Raw genomic sequence first — 25,725 nt, 5'->3', positions numbered from 1 at the left:
GACGTGGCCAACCGGCTTGTACGGGCTCGTTGCCTCCGAAAACCACCCGTTCACAGACCTCATCATCCGCTGCCTTCTGAACTTTTCATCAATCAGCCTCTCAGTTGAAACTTTCGTCGCGAATTTCAGCTTGGAACGACACGTGATCAAAGGGTCAACTCTGCGTTCTGCTTTCGCTTCACCTTTAACTTTATATAAAAAATGTTTTCAATATTTCGTTTAATTGATTTAGTTGAAGAACGCCTTAAGCTTTTTACGAAATTTAAACCAATTGGTGCAAAAGATAGCTTGCTTTTTACAATTGTATTACAAAAGTAGTATTACATTAAGCTTATAAGTAGTTTGCAAATAAATACATACCTTAAAACTAAATACTGTAATAATTTATTGCACGAAGAACTTTTCAGTTTAATAACGTTAGTAGAACTACAAAAATATTTGGTCCCAGGACGAAGAACTTTTCAGTTACAGAGTCGTATACCACGGATACCTTGTCCAGGAGTATTAGGTTAAGGTAAGCATTTATTTTACCAGAGTTGGAATCAGTTAAAGAAAGTTGAAGAAGTAAAAATACTGTCATCTTGGTAAAACTACTTTTAAATATTTTTTTAAAATTTGAACAAAACTAAGATTAATAAAACTTATATAAAATAAGTAAGCAGTAAAAAAATGTACTTTATGTCATGCATTAGTTTAAAATCGAGTAAAAATTAATAAAATACTAAATGAAGAGGTGAAAAAATATAGCAAAGTTTAGTTTACCTGCTGTTAAGCTTTCTTGATCTATCACTCCTTTTAGCAAAGTAACTATTGGTTGAGTATTTTTAAAATTGATGGTATTGTTAATGTTCAAAAACGGAACGTAGGAGTTAGGATACATTTTGTGTTTTTGAAATTAGATTTTATCAACTTTTTAAATATTCTTTGTACTTATTTACCATTTTCAAAGCTCTTATTTACGTCATAATAAGACTGATGTCTTTGCGATGTTTTATTTCTTAATTTGTAAACATTTTTATGTTTCGATAAGATTTAAATTACAAGTGTAGAGCCCTATAGGGCGAAGCATTGTTTTTTATTTAGAATTTGTTAAAAAGAGTGTTTTTTTTTTCCTTGAATGTAATTAAGCTGGGTATTTTTAATTGTTTAATTTTAAGTAAACTACAACATTAAACTTAACATAGAATCATAAAAACTATCAACTTTTGGTCTTCGTAATTGACACTTTATATGTATTTAAGAATGTACTTTGGTCGAATTTAGTTGAGGAATTGAACTTAGTAAGTACAGAACATAACATGAAAAGTCCATAAAAACACCGTTCTGTTTTTTACTTCTTTATCTCTTACTGTTTTTGATCGTTTTCAAAACTGCATAAGGAGTTTTCTGTTGCTCAAAGGTAACCCCAAATTTGTTAAGATATAAATTATTTTTATAGACAGTTGTAAAACAATTTTTTTTTTAACTTTTAATTCGACATCATTTAGTTACAGTAAAATAAAAATCGTAAAGTAAGTATGCAACAAATATGTATTTTTCTATTTATATTTATCAAAGTACATTCGTACTTATTATATATTGGTATGTTATTTTTTAAAAAGTTTTTTTCTAAAGTAACTTGATATAAAAAAACAAAAACGAATCTGTGGTAAAGTTTAAAAACAAAGTTACTGTTTTATCATAAAATTACTAATTACCTACAACACAAAAAACACTTTTAAAGTTTTGAAAATTAGTCTACTATTGTTTTTGATTAAAAACAAACATAGTATTTTATTCAACACAAAAATATTTCAACAAATTTCTATCAGTGTGGTACGATTGAAATAAAATAAAGAAAACTTTATATTTATGTAGCCTTATAATTACATCAGAAAATAGTTAAACAAGCAAAAAACAAAACAGGAAAGTAATTAAAATTCTAAATAAGATATTAGAGAGAACTATTCAACTAAACAAGGATAATGAATAATAAAAATATTTCTGCTTACATAGCTTTGGTTTTTTTCTAATGGATGTATATGTCTTCAATTTTGACCAGGTCGAAATATTGTTACAACTTCTTAACATTTTAAATTTCGTTTCATTATAATTTTTTCCACAAATTGGATTTTTAACTAAATTTTCTGATATTGAAGATCTATAACTATAAAAAAGTTTTAAGTGCTTTAAGTATTATTTGGGAAAATTCTTTTATCCTTATTTCATCAATAACAGTAACTATCTATTAACATTAACTTATATCAAACAGTTCCTTACTAAAATAGTTATTGATTTAAATTTTATATTGGTAAAGTGTTTGTTTCAATATTCATTTCATTTGGATTTACTTTTACATACAAAAATATCATTATTATATAAAAATATTCTAGCCCAGGGGTCGGCAACACGTGGCATACAGACCGCATGCGGAACTTAATATTTTTACCGCTTAAACTTAAAAAGACAGATTGTAAAGTTATGAGTTTTTCTTCACAGTAGAAACATTAGGATCTTTCCTGCTTCTATTGATCTAAAGTTTCTGTCAAAATACTTTTCATCTTGGGCTATTCTTAGATTTTTTAAGTTATTAAATTAGTACTCATCGAACATTTTTTTTAATGCACATTTAAGTAGTTTCTAATGTAATCTTAACCTTTGCACAGTATTTAAATAAAAAGGTACTTCTTTAATCACACTAAGTATTTTGTTGACAATTAACTTATTTGTAGGTTTTCATCAAATAACTTTTTCCAGCATTTAATGATTGATTTGAAAAAAGTTAAATTAAATGATAAAACATCATTATAGTGAAATAATAACATAAATCAATTATTTTACTTTTTTTAAGTATAAAAAAGTATAAAAAATGTATTATAATTGTAATGAATATTAAGGCGATAGGGGAGGAAGCACTTTTTTATTTGTTGATCTTATTTTACAGAACTTTAGCTTAGCTAAGAGTTACCTTTTACCGTTTTGTAAAATTTAAATTAGTGTTTGACATATCAGGGTACAAAGTCGGAGAGCTCAATAGGTTATTGAAAGACCAAATTAAAAAGGCGAAAAAAGACTATTTTATTAAAATCTATCTTCTCTTAAAGTTTTTAAACAACTTTTATCAAATTTTTTAGTATATACTTATTAACCTAACTTTTTATAATACAAATGATTTTTTATTTTTATTTTAGTTTTTTATTTTGAAAGACTTAAGTTTTATCAAGTTATTAAACATTAAGTAAGGAGTATATTTAAGTTTTAAAAAGAGATTGATAAGGACAATTGAAAAAAAAAGACCTAAAAATACAATCTAAGCTCGTTTGCTTCGTGCTAGTAGGTGATAGTTAAGTAGTTGAATTACTAAGTATGAAATTAATAGCTAATTTGACAGATAGTGAGTTCATTAAGACAAAAATCGCAACCTTATATATTAATAATAAGCCCTATATGCATATATAATTTAAACAAGTGTTAGACTGATTAAAACTAAATAATTTTCAATGTCTGACTAAAACTAAAACTGCGGCCCCGAACATGTTTCAAATTCGAAATTTGGCCCCCGAGTACCTCCACAGCCTGCCGACCCTGTTCAAGCCTTTACAAATTTGGTTTAATGCACAGTTTTGAAGTACTAAGTCATAATATACTTTTTTCACTATTATTTACTTGGTTGCATAAATGTCTTTCGGTTTTATTAGTTTATCATAAGTTCACTTAAGAAATTGAAAAAACTATTATTTTATGTTAGTAATAAACAGACGTTAGAATTTATAACAGGTAGATATTTTAGTAAATAACCTTAATCACAGCTGTTTTTAGTAAATTGTTTCTACACTAATTTAAACTTCCAGTGTCTATTGGATCAGTTGTACAAAAGTTTTCGGTGATATATAAAAAAAAGAAGCAAAATTAACTGTATAAATTCATAATTTTCGACTTATTTATAGCTTAAAGTAAGCCTTAATAAATTTAGTTTATACAACTAAACTATATTTTCTTTGTAAAACCAAACTTTTCAACACATGATTTTTATTCTTTCTTAAAAAATCTTCCTGGGTTAATGGCTTTGTTTTTTCTTGAACTTAAAATTTTAAAAAACGTACAAAATTTTTACGAAGTGTTGTTTGATGTTCACATTTATTTCATTGGAAATTAACTGAGTTTAGTTTTTGTACGTTAAATCTAAAAATTTAGTAGACTAGTTTTTACAATTATACTTAAACCGTAATAACACGAAAAAAAAACAGACATTTTAATTCATAAATATAACAACTTTTGAGTAACCTTAAGTTTTACATTTGTGAAACTATACCCACTCATATAGGACTAAGTTAATGTTTTAATCATATTACTTCGATTATCAGACCACAAGTCTTTAATAAACTGAGACCGGGATTGAGTTTTTTTGAAACTTTTAATTGCAACCAAAAAACTTGCAGTTTTCAACATTTCAAGTCAACTTGAGCTTGTCTCACGGCATATGTAAGTCCAGTCTTAAGGCTCTGTTAGATTTTCGCCGATGTTTTCTTTTACTTATATAGGACTATAATATGCTTTACTACAAAATAAAGTTTTGTGTTAATTTTGTGTGATTTTTTTAATGAGACAAATGTTTTCTTTATTTAAGAAATAGTGTTAATAATATAAAGTGTATTCTAAACATAACTATTACTGTGTACTAACTATTTTAAATTGTTTTACAGTACTTTTGAAAGAACTGTTTAACATTTTGTTACTGCTATATGTAACTATGATATAAAGATAGTTTTAAGATTAGTATACATAACTAGTTGAATATAAACTAGAGATATTATCAACTAAAATAAATAAATTTTAGTAGCTTACTAATAATACTACTTTTAAACATTTCAAGTTTTTAAGATTAGACCATGTTTATAAAGCTTAATAAAACTTATCAGCCAAATTTTTATTTAAGTAATGAAATAGATTTTACAAATAAATATGGTAAAGTAGAAATAAAAAATTTAACACTACTGTTAAAAAGTCAATTAGTTTTGTACATTAGAATTTTATTTTTGTTTGTAGTGATATGTTGAAGAAATTTTTTAAACGAAATAATTTTTTTTTTCTCCAACTAATTGTCTTTACAGTTGAAAGATTTATTTAACGGTAAATATAAATTCGTTTTCAGAACTTTATTTACCACTAATCAAGTTATATAATTATAACTGTAAATTTTTGTTGTTTAAAACCACAATTTTAAACTTATTTTTTGCTTACTGTAATACTTAATAATTTTTAGAAGGTATATTAGCTAACTAATAGAACAAGTTTAAACTTAAAAATTTGTAGTAAAAAACAGACACTTAAAATTTTTACATATTTCCATTTCAGTTATGTATCTAATCGTTTTTTTTTTTTGGTTAAACCTTATGTTTTTTTATAAAATAATACTTATATGTGTTTATTATATGTGAATTGTAGAAGTGTGTTTATTTATATTAATAGCAGAACTTTTATGAACATGTGTTAAACTAAAAATGTAATTAAAAAAAAAGAAAAGTTGTTTCTTTTTTAATAAATTAAATTAAATTTTGAAATATTGAACTAGTTATTTTAACTTTTCTCAAAAAATAAAGTTATGAATAAAGTTATTTGTAAAACTAAAGTAGTACCTAAAGTTTAAATATATTTACTTAAAGAACTTTTTTAAGCTTAATGTATTACAAATTGATTTTACTAAAGAACTTAAACAAAATGTGATAACAATAATATTTCAGTTAAAAGACATTTTTATTTACTTAATCTTATTTTTTTTAGATTACAAAATGAAATAATTTAACAATATTTTTGTTATGTATTTTTAATAAAAAGCAAATACTTCAAGAGCATAAAGCTGTTAGGAAAAACTTAAAAAAAGTTTTACTTAAGAAAAAAACCTTTTACATCAAAGTTTAAAAAAGGTTAATGCTTGGTGTTATGTTGAAGTTATAGTAAAAAAAATATTACTAAAAGTATAAAAACATGCTAAATAAAATAACGTGCACCAATAATTTTACACAACAAAAAATTGAGATTCAAAGCTGTTAGTAATAATAAAATTATGTATAAAAAATAATATTAACAAAATGCACAGTGAAAATTAAAATAACGCACCATAGAGCTGAAGAACTAAAAAAAACAATTAAATAAACATAAAATTCAAATAAAAATAATTGCTATTAAGCAGCTGTGCGTTTGAAGTTGAATTAAATAAAAACATATAAACCAGTGAGATTTGAAATATTAAAATATATTGAACTTGTTTTTATTGTTGTCAAAACTGAATGAAAATTTGAGTTGAAAACAAAAATTGATTAAATGTCATGCCGTTTCGTGCTAAAAGGTGTTTGAAAAAATAACAAATATAAAAATGTGATGAATTTGGGTATAAAATATTTGAAGGTGCAAAAGTGAACATATTTAAATTAGTTTGACTTTTAACAAAACATACAGTCTATTTTACAAAAAAAAAACACGAAACATAAACAGTCAATTGCTTTTGTGGAAATAGAACACAGATACAAAATAGAGGCCTTTTACGCTAATAAAAATAAATAAATCATCTTAAATGTTTTTTGCATGCATTAGAACATGTGCCGTTATCAACTGAAATAGAAGAACTTTTTTGAAGTAAATAAATGTTTTTTTTTTGTTCACTCGCAAGCTAACTTGCTGTCGAAGCTTGATAGGGCGATGGCGAAGGCTTGCACCGCGTTCATTGGATAATTGTAATCAACAGTGAATACGTCATCGGCAACTCTTCCGAATTGCATCACGATGTAGTCAGCTGTTGGGAATTGTATTTTAATTAAATTATTTTAGCCCTTAGATTGCAAGGTTAGCTTTGCTCACTACTAAATCATAATAGGTTCCAAAAAAGTAACATTGGAAAGTAGTTTTTTTTACATAATAACCTGCTTCACTATGTAGCCAGATGTTGGTGATTGTACTTTGATTATTTTAAATAAATGGCTAACCTAGTGATATATTATTTGTTTAATCTTTGTAATCTTAAAGGTTTGTGTGATTTTCATAAGAACAAGTAAGAGAATTAAATTAAAATCCTGATTAATTTTTTAATTGAAACTTAGAAATCCTATAAAAAATATACCTGCTCACAGTTTTTCAAGATTCTGCTACTTTTCTATTTATGTATAAGATTTTTAGTGATTTATTGTTTTTTTTTTAAATACAATTAATAATACTAACGGTCACTCTGATGAACGATTTGGAAGTTTTTAACTGAAGCTTGAGTTACTCTACCTTTGAAGTTTAGTACATATGACTGCGTGTCTGTTTAAATTATAAAAATTAATTTTCTTTTTTAAAATTTGAAAACTAAAGAAAAAAATAATTAAAACTAAAATAGTTATTATAAAATATAAACTTAAGCGTTTGTTAACAAAGATCCGAGCGAAACAAGTTCACTGGGTTATATAATGATAAGAAATTAAATAGTATTCTTTTTATTACACTAACACATGTTTTTGTGTGTTAACGGGTTAACACACTTCAACGGGGGTATGAAAATCAAGAACTCTTAATATATATACTATTTAATTAGTGGTTATTACAATCGAAATATACTTTTTATTTTTTCAAAAGTTATTTTGGCAAACTGTGTCTACTAAAAGAGTTTGTCAGTGATTAAAATAAATTTTTCTTAACAAACAGAAACATTTAAAACTACTTATACCACTAATAAAGAAAAAGTTTAGTAAGTGTGAAATATGTTTCTTGCTTTTATTTGTAATAATTTCTTACCATCATTCCAAATAGGTGTTTTATTAGAAAGTTCAATTAAATTGTCCATTCTTTTGCCTTGCCATTTTGATTGTATTGTTTCTTTGTCCTTTATAAAAAATAAATAAACAATTATTTGTTAAAATTAAGTAAGTTAAAAAAACTTCAAAATATAGTAATAGCTTGATTGTAAACTTATAATGCTAAACGAATATTTTTATGCGGAAAAATGTAAGTAAAAATAAGATCCTTTTTTTTATTCTTTTTAAAATTTAGTTTTTAAGCAAGTCAACTTATAATATTTTAGTTAAAAAATAACTCAAACCATGCCTATTGACTTGAATAAAAGATAGTTTTTAGAGCTTTTAAACATAATTTTTAAACTTCTGCTTAAAAAAGTTTAGCATTCATTTAAAAACGAGTTGAAAATATAAGTTATTTCCATATAAATTACAGCCCATTTAACACCATATAATCCATAAAAATTCCAGTCTAGACTGGAACAAGTCAAATTAACAGAAACATATTAAATAAGAAGGGGCAAGTAATTTGTTGGAAACTTTAAGGAAAGTTTCAAATTTTGAACTTTAAGATTTAAAAAACGGTTTGTAAAAAATTTCTTACTGATTTTGTTTTCGTTTTTAAGCAATATAAGATGTTAAAAATATACCATAGGATTGACATCCTTCAAAGTAAAAATATATTTTTTGAATATATTAAAAACCTTTCATAGAAACCTATAAATACCTTAAACTAAAAGTTTATAAAAAAATAATAACAGTCATTTAGAAGATAAAGTGTGAAAGCAACAGCTAAAACTTTAGTAATTAATGAAGTTTTTATACAGACTATAAAATGATATTAGTTAATTTGAAAAAAAGCCTGACTTTTCTCTTAGAAAAACTAAATCATTTTGAAATAAAACACTGTCTGATTTAGAATGAGGAGAGTGTAAACCCTTGAAATATGTAACTTTTGGTCCATAATTTACAAAGGCCTACTTAAACATTTAATTTAAAACAAACATGATTTGGGACGAAGGGCACCCTCTCGTGGTCACTATTCATGCCAGGTATGACGACGGTCATCTTTCGCGGCCCCTTGAATCCCAGGACGTTGGTGTCGTAGCATATGAGGGCCAGTTCTTCCCGTTGGTTGGACCGGTCCTGTTTCAGGCCGCTTTTTCCGTACTTTACTCCGCTGTTGTACACCGTGAACTTGGTACCTATCACGTTGGACCTCAATTTTCCTGTGGATTAAATATTATTTGAACTGTTCTTTTGATATCTCTGTAAACATACACCAAAATATCTGCTGTACAATTTTTACTTACATAAAATAATAATTGAGCTTTACATTTCTAGTGAAATTGTTTAAATTCAAAAAAAATCTTTAAAATGTTTTTAAAAATATTTCTGGTTAAAATAGAAATAAACTTCTATAACTCTAAAAAAATCATCAAAGTTAATTGTAGTTCTAATAATACTATCAAAATTACAAAATCAACAGTTTTTTATCACTAGTTTATTTGAAATAGAATAAATCCTACTCACAAAATACTTAAAAAGTATAAATAAACATAAGTAATCTTAAAAAGCAACATATATTACTAAACTATTATATAAACAATTTGTTAGTCTATAGTTAGTCAATTAGTTTTTCTTATAATTTATATATTAGATTTATGTTAGAGGTTCTTAACTGAACAAAAATAGTTCTCAACTTAAAAATAAAGAGACAAATGTACAGGATTAATTATTCAAGATTTTTATTGCAAGTGAAACTAAGTTTTGCAAATAAAAATCTTGAATAATTAATCATGTATGTTTATAATTTATATTAAAAAAATACTATGACATTTTAAAAATACCATGTATTAATACAGATTTTAAAACTACTTTTAACATAATACATTGGTAATGGTTCGTAGCTATACATTATCATAAAAAATAAAAAAACAAATATATGAGAGCTTTTATGAAATAAGTTAAAAATTCTTACGTTTTATCTTTTTTTTATACTAAAAATTAATACTTGATATTATATACTTTAAAAGTGTTCTATGAATTTTGTAAATGTGTTAATACAAAATAAAACTTTAACGTAAATAAATACTAGTTATTTCAAAAAAAAAGGTCATTTTTAATAATTATATTTATTCAAGCAAATAGCTTCGATATAATATACATTACATGATTTTTTTTTGTTGCTTAACAAAATACAAATAGAGAGAATTTATATAATAAGGTTAGGTTTACAAAACATGCACTTATGCACAAATATTTTTCAACAAATTTGTCGAAACCACAAAATTTTTGATATGCACCGATGATTTCTTATTTATTCAAAAAAATGTACCAAGTATTATACAATGTTTTTCCTAAAAATAGGTTATTCTGTACGCTATATATAAATTTTGAATAAATCAAAATAAAACAATTAAAAAAAAAGTTTTAATTTGTAAAACGTTTATACTAATTGTTTATACCTAATAATCTAAGAATTACCTTTCTTTTTATTTAAAATAACTTGTATATTAAATAAGATAACTTATGCTACTAATGAAAAAAACTAACCAATAAAAGATTCTCCATTTCTTGAAAGATCAGTGGCGTCGACACTAATTAAATAATTCGAAGTTTTTGATTTCTTACGCTTGCGACCGGCTAACAAGAATATCTGTAATCATATAATAATTCTTTAAACAAATATAAATTTAATTTTTGAAAAAATAAAACCAAAGTTTTTTCAACGGAAAACTAAGTTAGAAATTTCAAAGGAATTTAAATAACCGTAGCAATAAAAGCATTTGTATGTGGTAAATTAACTTATGTAACAAAAAACATAATAAGTTTAATGTTATAAACTGTTATTATAAAAACATGCTAATAATAAAGACAAGCCCTTTTCATATAAACCGGTTTGAATTTTATAAGTTGTTTGAACACATCAGTACAATTATGTAAAAGCTAAACAAATTATAAGCTTTTAAGAAAACAACACAAGCTTTAAGTTGTTAATTGTATAACTAAAAACTTTTTTCTTTATAATACATATAACCCTATCAGTGTGTTTTTAAGCATAATAAAACTTAAGTATTGTTATGTTAAAAGAAAAACAGACAACATAAAAAGTGAACTTCAAAAAAGATTAAGTAAAATTATTGTAAAACAAAAAGGTCTAAAAAGTTGATATTTTTTACTGCATATTTTTTTAATTCAAGAATACAAGAACAATTCAAAATAATCAAATCACCTTTTTACCGTCGTCTCTTTCTAGATGTAAGAAATAAGTAGGATAGGCGTGCCTGTCTAAACCCTTCTTATCTCTGGTTACTCTACATTTCATCGTGAATCCCTATTATATTATAATAATATTAGATAAAAAATCGTATTTTTTTAAACTAGATTCATCTAACTTAGTCCTGTAAACTATGAAAATATAAAAATAGTCTATTTACACTATTAATAATGTTTAAATCTCATTAGTTATTTTAACACATGTATTTCGCACTTGAGTTCAAGTTTATTTAAATAAAATCAAAAAATTTTAGAGTAAAATATTCCTTAACATTTGTAATAATAAGCTATATACAACCGGTTTACAATTTAACGCTTACGCTATGAAAAGAAATAAGTGTAAATTTAAAATTCAAGCAGAAAACAGTAATTTTCTTTGTTTACTAACTCCATAATCGGTTTAAAAAAAGTTTTTAAAAGTAAAAAAGCAAAACTTTTAAAAATATTCAATAAATCATTCATTGTTACAGGAAAAAGACAATTATCTTCGTAAATATTTAATCAAAATGTAACGTGTTAATTTTTAAACGCTTTTGTTTCTGTAAAAATGTTTTAACTTTAAAATTATTTGGTTAACTTAACAGTTTGTAAAAATTCAAAATGTAATAATAAACCAGTGATTTTCAATTAAAAAAAAGCGGACCATAGTTTTATACATCATCTTATAAAATGCAAGTAAATTTTTGCTTATACTTAAAATAAATAAAAAAGAGTTGCTTTATAATTATTTAATTCAAACTTATACCTTATTATTTTTGAATGATTATTGGAAAACAAAAACACAAACCGATTGTAAAAATAATGTATTTAAGTTTAATGACCATAATTTTATATAAAAAAAAGTTAAGATAAAACAATATTATTAATTTCAACATCAAAAAATACCTGAGGGGCGGGTTTTGTGCAGAAAAGTTCCAGGTTTGCGGTATCAATTCCTGGAGAAATGTTTCCTGGGTTTCCACCGCTACTGCCCGGTCTTCCTAACTTTTCCTAAGAGAATTAAAAGTTTTAAAGTGTTTTCAACTTGTTGAGTTTTTATAATTACATTAAAATACTTAAACATGATAAATCAAAAATAAAATTAAAATGTTTAAGCGTTATTTTTATTTTCTAAAATAATGAGCCAAAAAATATTTAACTTGCTTAAATGTAAACAAAGCTTAGTTATTTTGCTCACAAAAATATTTCAAAAATTATAAAAATTTTCTATAAGCACAAATAAATGCAAGTTGAAAGTTAATTAAAAAACTTTTTTGTGCATTTAATTATGAGTGAAAACTAATCAATAAACATGAAAAGATATTCTAATGAGAGCACTAAACTACAAAATATTAATAATGTATGATACTTAAGTAGTGATTTGTTCCGATATGCAACTTTTATTGATTATTTTGTAAAGGAGATATGTGCTTAAACAAGTTAAAACTATTTCAAATTCAAAAATATCACACTAGTACATAGTTTAAAAAATGTAATTTTAAAATTGCTTGTTCATATTTTAATATAAGAATGACATTGATTTTTTTGTTAAAAAACATAGTTTGAATAATTTTTTTAACGATTTTTTGTTTTGTTAAAAATTAATTTTAAATGTAGACGACTTATATTGTATAATAAATAATACTTCAAGTAAAACTAAACTACATGCAATATTTAAATTAAAAAATAAGTGAACACTATAAAAAAAAAACTACAACTTTTATTTATCAAAGAAAGTTGAACTTTAGTCATTAAAAATTCAAATTGCTAATTATTTTGAGGAAATATTTTGTATTAAAATTCCAAATTTCTCTTTTCAAATAAGACGCTTAAAAATTAGTTGAAGACAAAATATTAGTCAGACAAAGACTTGCACTTATAAATTTCAAGTCGAACAAAAGACACTTATCCCTAAGAGCCCTTGTTATTTCTATAGAACCACCCTAACTAACAACAACAAATATAAACACGTATTTTAAACCTTTTAAAAATTAATTTAAATAATTCAGCGCAGAAAGGTTTGTTTTAATTTGCAAAATTTCTTAGAATTTACTCTAATTTCGCGAAATAACGTACAAAGGAAAAACTCATAAAATTTTAATTGAACTTACGCAACTGAAAGTTGATGTAAAAAATGAAAATAATATTACTTTACGGTTTATTAGAAAATACTAGCACACTTTTAAACAAAATATAATTAATTAATTTAAGCAAAAATATTAATGTACGCAACGATTGTATAACAAAACTTAGTTTAAACAATCAAACAAACACGTAAAAGGTTTACGCAATAAAATACAAGTAATATTTACAATAAGGTATTTTAAAAAGTTCAAGAATTTATCTTTTGGTTCAAGTTAAAACCATAAACAAAACCAAAAAATAGCTTAGATTAGATGAAATAAGTATTAAGTATGTTATAATTACTTTTTTCTTTAACAGTTTTTTTCACTTTTTATTATCGAATTTTATTTAATAATTAACGGACAGTTTTTAAAGTTATAATGTTTTTATTTTGACTTCTAATAAACTAAATTTACAGTATATCTAAAAACATTGAAAAAACGACCATGTACTGTACTTAAACTTACTTATTTTAGTAGTTGAATAATTTTAATTGTTGTATGTTTTGTTAGCTATTTAAACATTTAAAACATTTAGGTGGAAGATATTCTAAAAACTTAAATTTTAAATTATAAACTATCCAAAAAAAAAAGTCAGCTTAAATATGATGAATTAGATTTTTTTTAATAAAAACTTATAGCCTGCTTCAAGGAGCAAATAAATTTAAACGTTGAAGTATGTTAAACATGTTTTTTATTTACTATCTTTATTTTATTTAGAAATCACGTAATATTGTCATATTCACTTGAAACCAATCAATATTGTTACCGCAACAATTAAAAAAATAAATACTTTAAATAAAAATTTACCATTTTGAGTGCTTAAAAATAATTACTATTATTGTTTTGAAGCTATCAGAATGTTTGTAAAGCAATAAATAAAGTTTGAAAAGAGCACAACGTTTAATCTGAAATAACTGTTTAATTTGCCTTCAAAAGTAGATCAGATCGACATTCAGTTTATTCACAAAACCTAAAGTTTTATGTATATAACGACTACGAAAAATGCTTCAGCTTGAATATAAATAAGTGATCACAGATATACATAACTTTGTCTAAATTTAACCGTAAAGAAGTCAAAATAACAAACCAAAACTTTTATTTCATGCCGACCTACTTTAGATACGGTAAATTCTGCCCAATATAAATCAAAACTTATTTTTACAAACATGACTTGACTTGTTAGTTGCTAACAATAGCTGAACAAACAATCTTGTGTTTTAGTCATAAAAACAAACATTTTATGATGTTGAACTTAACAAACTTTCTCAATATAACAATAAACAGTAAGCAAAAATGACATAAGCATATATATTTACATAAGTTTCAAATCGTAACCTGACGTAAAGCTGTTCGCTAAGGAACTTAGTTTTACAAGTTAGTATACTGTGAAGATAAAAACTAAAACCTTCAAATTAGACCTTTCTCAAACTGAACTAATTAACAATCTAATAAATGTTAATTATTGTTGGTTTTATTTGTTCCCTTTTTAAAGTAATTCTTTACTATCAACTTTAACTAAGATATCACTAACTTCTAAATACCAAGACATAAAAATTTATGAAACATTCTAACTCAAATCGAAGCTTAAAAAGTATTATACTATTAACGTTAACTCAACCAAAGCAAACCACTTATTAGTTTTAAAGATTCAAATTTTAAGCAAACTAAGTTTTGATTTTTGTTTATTTATTACTTAGTTCTACACCTAAATAAATCGTTCTAAAAAAAACTAATGTTAAGACAAGCTAACTTACATACATTCTAAACACTTATAAAAAAAGCTTAAACAACTTTTAATCTGTAGCTGCCAACTAAATCTAACCTCAAACTTTGTCTCCTTAAGATGCTTAGCTTCCTCAAGCAGCTTGTCAATTTTATTGATGATCAGAGAGACGGACATGTCTTCATTAAGGACGGTCTGAACGATACTCTTGGCGGCCCTGTATCCAAAACTACTAACAAAGGATCTTGTGTCTTCATCGAGGTCTCTCTTGCTCCTCGTGCCAGCCATGCTGTGACCCTTGAGCATGATCGAGTTCAGGTAGAAGCACTGGCTCGACAGCTGGTTCCAGTCGCAGTAGTTGCGAGTGGCGCGCTCCGAATCTGTTAAGTTCTTTGCGTCTTCCAACAGAGCTCCGTGCTTCTTCACGATCTCCGCGGCGGCCTTCTCCTTTTCGGCGATCTTCAGCAGCGCCTTCTTCACCTGATCGGCCACTTCTTCGCTCCCCTTCCCCGCGAACTTCTCCTGGTAGATCTCCTCGAGCTTCTGCTTGACCTTCCGCAGATCCACCTGCGTCTGCTCGAAGTTGCGCACGAAGATCCGCGCCTTGATCCGGCACATGTTCATCTTCATCTCTCTCAGGCACGCCACCACGCGGCCATTCAAGTCGTCTTCGACGCTAGGTGACTCACAAGAGTTCCCTTTTGTCTTTTCTCCTCTTGGGTTGTTGTTTTTGTCACTAGAGGGACTCGTTTCGCGTTGGTTCATCACCCTTTCTACTTCCCTGTCGCACATTCCGATGTCTTTTTGCAGGTCTTCGTCGTCGAAGGCACTTATGTGGGTGATCTGGTCGGATATGTGGGTGATCTGGTCGGATATGTGGGTGATCTGATCGGTTTCAGCGAAGCTAACGTTGCGTTTTTTTGGTCTGTTGATGATTTAAACAAATGAATGATAATAAATAACATTGTATGAAACTTATTTGTATTTATCATTGCTGGGACAAAACACAAAACTTCACTGTAGCTTTATGAACATAAAACTCACGTTCACACAATATTTAAAAAACTGTAAACAAAAAACTTAAGTTGAACCTATTAGATAGAGAAAAGTTAAAAAAAAAATTTTTTTGAAGTGTGTACAATTTGATAAAATAAATTAAACTTTCTGATATTTTGTTTGAAAAAATTCTGAATGCTACTGAATAAATTTTTAGTTTACATTTTCCATGTTAATTAACGTGTTAAATGGTTACTGCTTACCAAAATCATTGGGCATAATCAATAGTTCTTAGAAAGAAAACACAATTAAATATTTAGTGTATACACTTCATATGTTTTTATGGTTTTTATTTAAGATGAAGTTAGTTTTGATGAATAGTGTTTATTTTCCTGCAATTATCTGATTACATAAAATAAATAGCTCACATTTAACTTTTTATAATTAAAATATAACACTCAGGAAACTATTTGCATTATCTTATTAGTAAGTAGAAAAAAGATGTATTTGTAAAACAAAAGCTTTTAAGTAATGTGCTCTAATTTTGGCATGTTAAGTTTTTGTCTGTGTACAAAAGTTTCCGAAGAAAAGTTTAATTTTTTCTATTAATAATTTATCACGACCAAACTACTTAAATAGCTAAAACATAAACACACCGTTTTAAGAAAGAAAGGTTAAACTTAATACTTAAAAAGTTCACTTAAGTTTAAACCTTTTTTTTAAGATCTTAGTATCATCAAAGTTAACATATTCTGAAAAAATTGTAATTAAATAAGTCTAAACAGAAAAATATTGGCTACGTTTGACAAAATTGTTAAAGTTTGTCGTGTGCTAAATACCCTATGTTTTCAAACTTATTTAAATGTATTAACCAAATATATTTTTTTAAATATAAACTTACAAAATATAAATTCATAACGAAAAAGTAAAACTCATTTTAGAAACTAAAATAGTTACGAAAACTTGATAAGCATTTTAAAACTAAACTTTCAATTTTAAATACCATGAGCTTTGTATTTTATTAAATATTTAAAAACCCAACAACAGAAACTTTATTTTAAACTTACTAAACCAAAACTAGTTTACATCAGTACAGGTATCTATCTAACTTTTCTTCAAGTATTTTAAAACATATCCTATCTCTTATCAAATTTAATTTTCAATTTAACTTTCTTAAATAAAAACTGTAAATCTGTTTGAGCAAATAACCTTGTGTCAACAACTTTCTGACAACTTTTCTTCTTTTCCCTGGTGAATTGGTCCACCTGAGTTCTAGTGTCCGCAACCACACTACCATGGTCCTGGCCAAGACCCAAACCTGTCCAACCCTCGTTGTGCATGACCCGTGGCGGGGCGCATTTGGGAGAAGTGGACTTCTTGGGCAGGTCTTCTTCGTCGGACGACCCTGAGCAGCTGTCCAAGGACATTTCTTTGGACGAATCTGGTTTTATGTGGGTTTTTGAGGCCTTGGGGAGGTTTACGTCATCATTTTGTTCCTCTTCAGCGCACAGCAACACGTCATTCGGCTCAGAACTCTAAACAGTTTAATTCAAATTATCTAAAAAACTGTTTTTCTTCTTTTTTTTTTTTAAACTTCCTCTACTTTTTTATAAGTGTTCTTTATAAGTCAAAATTATATCATAATCAGCTACCTTAACTTAAATCTGATTTCTAAAATCAGTAGCTACAAAACTAACTCTGGTTGATAACACTTTTATAAAGTTTATATTTCTTTCTATAATTACACAACATAAACTAAAACTTCTGAACATTTTTGTAAAAATAACTGCTGAAAACTATATTTCAAAACTTTACTGCACTTGAAAAATATTACTTTAAGAATAAAGTACTACACCTTTTTGAAATGTATAAACATCAAAATACAGTGCAGGGCAATAAAAATTTTTATTAACATACTGTTTAAATTTAAGTCATAACTTCGGTTGATTATATTTTAATTATTGTCTCATTTTTGTGTTTAGAGTTTACATTTATTAAAAATAATAAAACTATTTACTCAAGTTTGTACTTTTTAAGTATCAAAATACGCCTCAAATTTTAATAGAACAATACTTTTGTCTACTTTACCAATGGACAACAAAGCACATTCCATTTAAAAAATACTTTATTCATTTCAAACTAATGCATACTACACCATCTTATTTTTATTCCTTTTACAAATTAAGCATATTAATTATGATTTGTACAGTTATATATCTACTCTACTGTAAATCTATCTAAAATATCAATTACTCTACATATATTTAAACTACCAATTAATTTACAAATTACATTAATGAGTCTATATATAATTAAACGGGTAATTAAACTACGAAAATATTTAATTAAAACTAAGAATAATTTTCTTCAATCCAAACTAATCAATTAATCTACAATTTTCTAATAATTAATCTATTTTTCCATCTAGTGCTCACAATTTCTTCAATCTGGTTATTTTCCTCATGGTCTTCGGTTTTATCATTTTCTTCTACAGTTTCCTCCTTATCGTCAAACGCTACTTTAGTGCTCGGTATTGGTTCTGGTGCTTTCCTTTTTTTATTGCTGGTTTGGAAAGCCTGACCAGCCTGACATTCAGGTTTAAAAAAAAATATTATTTATAACGAATATCTATGATTTTTCAGCTAACTTCATCATTTACATTGTTAATTTAGCTGTTTAATGGACAAACAACTGACCTCTTCGGACATTTGTTGTTGCCCTTGCCTCGTACCGGGTCTGCTGCTTGGTGGTCTCGGACTAATAGCCACTTCCTGGTCGTCGTCCTCCGATGTTGTGTCATAGTCGACACTCTGAGATATACCTGCGTGAAAAGTTAAATTGTTATGCTAGTGTTTGAAACAAGCTCTAAAATTAAAGTTATTAATAAAAACTCTGTGAGAATGGCTGTTTTTTTATTGTGTCATAGTAATAAGAGGAGTATTTAAAGCAAATGAGATTATAGGCAGTTTTACTACTATTTATAAAATAGAAAGCACAAAATATATGAAAATAAACGTTAGTTGTAATGCAAAAATAATAAATTAAAAATATTTTCAAACAAAAAGTTAACATTTAAGCATAAGGTTGTTGTAACAGTAAGCTGTTAGAAATTAATAAGTAACTTTCATGAGTTTTAAATTATATTTAGGGCTCAATTATATCGTTTTTCAAATATATTGTTCATAAGACTTCGACAGAAGGACTTAACTTCTTTTTTAGAGATGTAGTGAATATGAAATGCTTTAATAAAAAACATAACTTTCTACAATATCAAGAGTTTATGGTCTGCTGCAACATATAAGTTAGGTAGTCTTGCTTACTAAAAAAAAATTTTAGTTAAATAAAGTATACTTAGACTTAAACTAAAACGCATTTATTAATATAATTTCTCAGACATAGACATTGTTAAAAGTGTGATAACTATTAAAAAACTAAAGAATAAGTATGCTAAAAAAATCTAATGTGTGAAACTTGTAAAAACTCAATTTTTTACATAATTAATAAACTATTCTAACTTTTTTTTATAACGATTTCTAAATAAAAATCACATGCTGTTAAAAAGAGGTAAAAGAAATTACATACATAAAATAAATATGAAAAAAAACGGATTTTATACATGCTGTAAATTAAAAAATTTTAAGATTATTTTTTCAACAATTAGTTGCCATGAGTTAGTGCTACAATTTTATTTGTTTTGTTATTCAATCTATACTTACTAAGACGTGCTATACATCCAATATGTTATATACACATATATTAAAACTTAAAATAATTATGAAAAACCTTTCAATACTCTAATTTTGATTATTCAAAAATATAAATTTAAGCGTTTACTAACAAAGATCCGAGCGAAACAAATTCACTGGAGTATATACTTACAACAAGTTAAACAGTATTCTTTCTTTATTACACTAACACATGTTTCTGTGTGTTAACTATTATTACTATTTTAAGTTTATAAATTTTTAGAGTATAAAAAATGAAAAACAAATTAAACGTAATTTAACATCCTTTTTAATGAAATGTCGACTTTAAGAAGTATATAAGTAGTACATACCAAATTTAAAGAAGTATGCAATCAACTTATAGCTTACTGAAGCTTTAGAGTGAAACTAGTTTATTTTTTTATTAGAATTAAATAACATTAACTTTATATGCAGTTAGCATTTTAACACTGAACTTGAAAGTCAGTAAATTATTAATTCATAAAGTTATTGTACTCCAAAAGTAGATAAATACTAAAATTCTTACTTTTGGAGTACAATAACTTTATGAATTAATAATTTACTGACTTTCAAGTTCAGTGTTAAAATGCTAACTGCATATAAAGTTAATGTTATTTAATTCTAATAAAAAAATGAACTAGTTTCACTCTAAAACTTCAGTAAGCTATAAGTTGATTGCATACTTCTTTAAATTTGATATGTACTACTAACATGTTTCTTAAAGTCGACATTTCATTAAAAAGGATGTTAAATTACGTTTAATTTGTTTTTCATTTTTTATACTCTAAAAATTATTTATTTGTTTTCAATTAAAATTTCAGCAAATTACGTGATATTAATACTGATTGAATGTGCTAATGAAGCTAATATTACTTTAATGTGCTTGATATAAGAGCTAAGCGGCTTTTTTTAACTTTAGTTTAAAAACTTAACTGTATAAAAAAAACTTGAAATATCATTTCAATTTTAATAGAAACAACTACTTAACAATGAAATTATAGTTATTTAAATTAAAACTTAAAACTAGAATACTGTAAACATGTTTATTGAAACGTTTTTAAGAATAAAGCAATAAATAAAAACTAATTTCAAACAAAAATCACAATTAAAAAGACATAATGACAAAAATCAAGCAGACATTTTCTACAAGCAAGCAAATACGGGCAACACCCCATCAAAAGCCCCTAAACTGACCCATCTTCGCCAATTTGTTCTCGGTGGAGGACCTGCGCGGGGGAAGTCCGGTTGGAGATTTGTTTGGAGGAGTGTTATCATGGAAAACAGAGGGGTGACGCTCAAAAGTGTGGTCCTCGGAGGAGGGCATGTTTATGGAGTTTATGCGAGGAGTGACGTTGATCATCTTCACTTGTTGGTTGTCTGGCTCCATCGCGTAGTTGGTGATACCTTTGTGACGTCATAGTAAGAAAATGTGATGTAATAATCACAACAAACAATCAATGGAAACTTTTTATGTCAGTTTTATCAGTACATTTAGTCATTTTATAAACTATGGATGTTGAATAAACAACTTATACACATATACTTTTGCATTATAAAGTTCTAGTGTAAATAACATAATATTTAAAAAAAATTGGCAGACAGTAAACAAACTTTTTTTTTAATTTTATTATGTTTCATTAGAGATTTCATAAACATATAAAACGACAGCAAAAATTTAAAACTTACAATGGTTTTGAAAATATTGGCGAAGTTCTAAGAAATACTAGAAACTTTTCTTAATCACTATAGGCTGTAAGTTATTATTTAACTAAAATGGCTCTTGGACCATAACTGGTAGTAGTAGAGGTTATAGTAGAAGTATAACTAAACATGAGTTTTATTTTCTCTTATGTATTAAATTTATTATTTTAAATCACTTATATTTTTCTACTTGACAAATCATTCTTATATGAACTGACAAAGTATATGAAATAAGTTAAAACTTTTTTTTTTATTGTGTCATTAGGTTACTTAAATTCGGGACAAATTTAAATAATTGAAAAAAAGGAGGAACTTCACATAAGACTTAACCATGAGTATATTAATATTGGTTTTACTAATTATATAATAAAATAAAAATCAATGTACACAAACTACAAAAAAACTCAAGTACACTTAAAAATTAAACTATTTTGTAAATAAGTTGTTTAAATATATAAATTATTTAATCCAACGTTAAATAAATAATTAACCAATTATGAAAAAATGTTTTATTGCTTCATAACCTACCATGTGGACCCCTAAACTTTTCATTTGAGTTCCGGTTGGGTTGGTCAACCCCTGGAATGATGTTAATGTGTTGGGGCTTTTTGGACGCTTTGGCAGATCTGGGCCTGTATCCTGCAGAGGAGGGTGGTCTTGTGGATTGTATCATGCCAGATTCTGCCTTCCTGTCCCTAATACGCTTCTCTTCACGTTTTTTCTGTAATTTTTTGTACATTTCAAAAACTGTTCAAACAAAATTTGAGTACTTTGAGAAAGTAGTAAAAAATAAATTAAAAAAATTAAGTTTGATACTTTAAAATGACTATTTACTAATGGAAATTTTAAAACTACTACTAAGTTGTAAACTTACAAACATCTTAAAAGCTTGTTCAACTGAGTTAGAAAACTTAAGCTAAATGTTTGAGTTAAAATTTAAAAAAAAGTATTTTACTTTAAAGTAAAAATGCAATAAGTATATAGAAAGATGTTGAAGAACTGTTTAAAGCGCAAAACGTGAGTAATAAAATACAAAAAAAAAACTTTTTTTATTTAAAATATGAATTTAATACAAAACTTGGTATGTTGGATAAAAACAGAAAATAATGTTTTTTACCTGGATGAATCTTTTTTGTTCTGAATTATTTGTGCTTACTGCAGACATTCCATTGTCTAAGTGATTTTCCATTGATCTGTTTTGTAGAAAAAAAATTTAAACATTGTAAATAGTTTTAACAACTGTGTTATTGATCAAAGTATTTTAACAGATATAAAAAATTTCTACATTTTAAGGTGTTTTTGCTTCATATTTACACTGATTAACTCATTTGTTAATATTTAAAAATCAAGCAAAACTATGTTAGTCAATAAAAAATTTTACTTAATACTCTTTAAAAGAAATTTATTTTTTTTTAATTCAAAAACATGTTACCTGTTACTTAATCCCGTATACATTTGAAGTTTTGTTAAATTTTTTTGATTTGCTAAATTTGGTTATTTTTCTTTTGATCAGTTCTCTGCGTTAAGTTCTTAATTTTAGTTCATTTTTATCTTACAAAGCTTTTTAATATCTGTAAAGTATATAACAAAATTAATCTATCTTTATAGCGTGTTTATGCTTAGTTAAAAGTTTAGGTTTATAGCTTAAAATAGAACAAGATTTTAAACTTAACATTAGACAAATTTATCAGTAAATTTTCTGAACAATAACAATGTAGGTCATCTTGAATTAGCTTCAAGTATATGGTGCACCAAATAAAATAGTTTTTAAATGCCTCAAAATAGATAATAAAATTTCAATAACTTAAGGTCATATCTATTAAAACTAAAGTAAAAACAATCGAAAAATGTATTGAAAATGTAACAACTTTTTTTTATTAATTATAATATACTTTATTATATTTATACAAGTGTAAGACAAGCTTTCTTAAACCAACTAGCTAAGAGAGCTTATATTTATAATATTTATTGTATAGTACACTTAATGCATTGGTGCCAGGATTGCCACTATTTAAAGCAAAAAACCTAACACATTTTAACCATCAAAACATAATATTTATATTTATAGTACTTGTTTCAAACACACTTATCATAAATTACCAATCATTATAATTTAGATGTAACTCCTATTGAAACAAGCTATAGGAAACTTATTAATAACATTAACACTATTAAAATTGAACTAAGTTAAGTTTTTAATTAAATATTTTAGTCAAAAGTTCAACCTAAAATATTGAAAATTATTTAAAACAAAAAAGTATGGGGATCTATAAAAGATTACACTAATTTTTTTTCATTGACAAAGCCTTAAGTTTTAACATTGTTAGTAAATTATTTTTAGGATTATAAAAAAAGAAATGATTTTGCTTTTTCTTGAGATTTAAAAGCAACCAATCAAACCACATTTGAGTTTCAACAAAATACATTAAACACATTCACAAAAATCATGATGAAATATCAATAAAAACGTATAAAAAACAGCTGTTGACTATTTCTTTAGAAAATTTATTTTTCAGTAAAAATAGTTGTGAGATACTTGTATCATCTAATAACTTTGATCATAAGTAATTTTCCTTTTCCAAAATCTGGTCATCTGAAAGTAAACAAAGCTGTTATTTTACAAGTATGCAAGTATTTTAAGAAAGTTTGATGTACCTTCACATTAGTTTGTTTTTTTTCATGTACATTGTACAATATTTTTTAAGAAGTTTTTTTTTCAAATTTAGCTTTTTAATTTTGAGACAAATTCTGATCACAACTTTGTTAAATATAGTATACAAGAAACTTTTATGACTAACTTAAAAATTTTAAGAACAATCCAAAACACTTAAAATATACAAGATATTTAACAAAAACATTGTTAATGAATTTTTACTCGGTTTATTTCCATCATCAAGTTATACTGTTACAGTTTAAAAGAATAATGACTGTTACTTTTTACCAATTATAGCATTTGCATGGTTGCCACAGATCAAGCTGAGAAAAATTTCCTGACATTTTACCAAAATTTTCCTGACTTTTCTAAATCAAACTCTTAAATTAAACTTATTCTAAAATACATAACCACTTGAAACTATTTAAAGCTTTTAGCCTAATTTAAATACAGGTAAAACAACAGTTTTTTTTTGCTGAATTCAATTATCAAACTTCCATTACATCACTTGAACCATCTGTGTATGATTGATGTATTTGCAGTAAACAGCTCTATCAGCAAAATACTTGTATTATTACCTTATAAACACAGCTTGTCTGAAAAAAGACACAATTTTTTAGCATTTCCTAGCATAAATGTATCTATATAAACCAAACAACATATAAGGAACTTTTACAATTACAACCTTTAATTAATAATGAACTTTAACAACTAAAATCTTAGAAACTAAAACGTACTTGTTCAATATGTTAATAGAAAAATTTTGCAGTTTTATAAAGGATATTTCACTAGTTTATACCAGATGAAGGCATTGGAAATTAAAAAAAAATTTAAATTTGTAGGAAAGTTTTAAAATTTTATTCTGACTTTAAAGGATCTTTAATTAATTTTGACCACTTGAAGGCTTTGGAAAACAATGAATTTTGTAAATTTAAACTGACAAAATATAACTTTTTTTTTAATTTTATCAAATTTCCTGACTTTTTTTTCAAGCCCTATTTTTTCCTGACTTTTGTCATTTAAAAAAAAATTTTCTGACTTTTCCTGACCATGTGGCAACCCTGCATTTGTAAAGGCTTAATTGGGGCTTTGAGGCTAAATATTTTCTTACAAGTTGCAATATGTTTATATTTTAACTTTGTTACTACTTTTCAAATGAAATGCTACCTAAGGTTTTTAATATCAATAGATGTATACAATTTTTTTCAGTTAGTTTAAATGCAATCTTCTAAAAAGAGGCAATTCAATTAAATACTATGACAGGGTTGTCACTAATTGAGTCAAAAAACTGTCCTGAGTGACCTCAAATTGTCCTTAGTGACCTTAAAATGTCCTCAGTCATTTTTAGTTTTACAAAACTATTAAAAAACCAACAACTTTTTAAACTCAATAAAAATAAATTTCTTTAACAAAATAGTTTGTAAAATAAATAAAAATTGAAACTTAGTCAACAAAATCCCTATTAAAAATCTAGAAAAATACTAGCCTATTTTTCTTTCTTTTAGGAAATTTGAAAACTATGCTCATTTTTTTTATTAAAAAACCATAACTATTCTGAGTCAGGCTGAGTTTATAAAAAAATTCAAAAAAACCTGATTTATCCTGAAACTTTCAAAAAATTCATAAAATCCTGAACTATTCTGAATGTGTGGCAACCCTGTTATGAATTTTGGTTTACTTTTTCTTTGGAAAAAGTATTTTAAAGTAAATATAAATATGAACAACATAATGCTTTTTGGATATAAGAACCTTTTTTGTGTATTGTTGACCACTGGGTTTTAATATGACACTGTTAGTT

At 25.8% G+C, this 25,725-nt stretch overlaps 1 protein-coding gene across 2 annotated transcripts; it reads right to left on the bottom strand.

Annotated features, from left to right (window-relative positions):
• Positions 1-5,934: 5,934 nt before the first annotated feature.
• Positions 5,935-22,847, bottom strand: LOC145837245 (tubby-related protein 3-like). Of its 2 annotated transcripts, XM_082945039.1 has the most exons (13): positions 22,707-22,847; positions 22,392-22,467; positions 21,803-21,995; positions 20,768-20,977; positions 18,545-18,669; positions 18,284-18,433; positions 11,910-12,014; positions 10,981-11,082; positions 10,302-10,404; positions 8,751-8,974; positions 7,747-7,834; positions 7,192-7,275; positions 5,935-6,769 (listed from the first exon to the last, which is right to left on the bottom strand). In XM_082945039.1, the coding sequence occupies exons 1-13, from the start codon at positions 22,727-22,729 to the stop codon at positions 6,636-6,638; spliced, it is 1,617 nt and encodes a 538-aa protein (XP_082801165.1). In that variant the 5' UTR covers positions 22,730-22,847; the 3' UTR covers positions 5,935-6,635. The 2 variants fall into 2 exon arrangements, with proteins under 2 accessions (XP_082801165.1, XP_082801166.1); XM_082945040.1 differs by lacking the exon at positions 18,284-18,433.
• Between the last annotated feature and the right edge of the window lie 2,878 nt (positions 22,848-25,725).

This window comes from Thalia democratica, chromosome 5, assembly GCF_965202585.1.
Source record: "Thalia democratica chromosome 5, ktThaDemo2.hap1.1, whole genome shotgun sequence".
Lineage (NCBI taxonomy): Eukaryota > Metazoa > Chordata > Thaliacea > Salpida > Salpidae > Thalia > Thalia democratica.
This window is presented reverse-complemented; position numbering and strand designations above follow the sequence as displayed.

What these genes read in the sequence shown, in the direction of transcription:
- LOC145837245 (XM_082945039.1), bottom strand. Translation starts at nt 22,729, where the DNA reads ATGTATACGGGATTAAGTAACAG. An exon ending in AACAACAAATGTCCGAAGAG is followed by an intron (nt 18,434 to 18,544) that starts GTCAGTTGTTTG and finishes CCTGAATGTCAG; the next exon opens with GCTGGTCAGGCTTTCCAAAC. An exon ending in ATAACCAGATTGAAGAAATT is followed by an intron (nt 12,015 to 18,283) that starts GTGAGCACTAGA and finishes TAATTCTCTTAG; the next exon opens with GAAAAGTTAGGAAGACCGGG.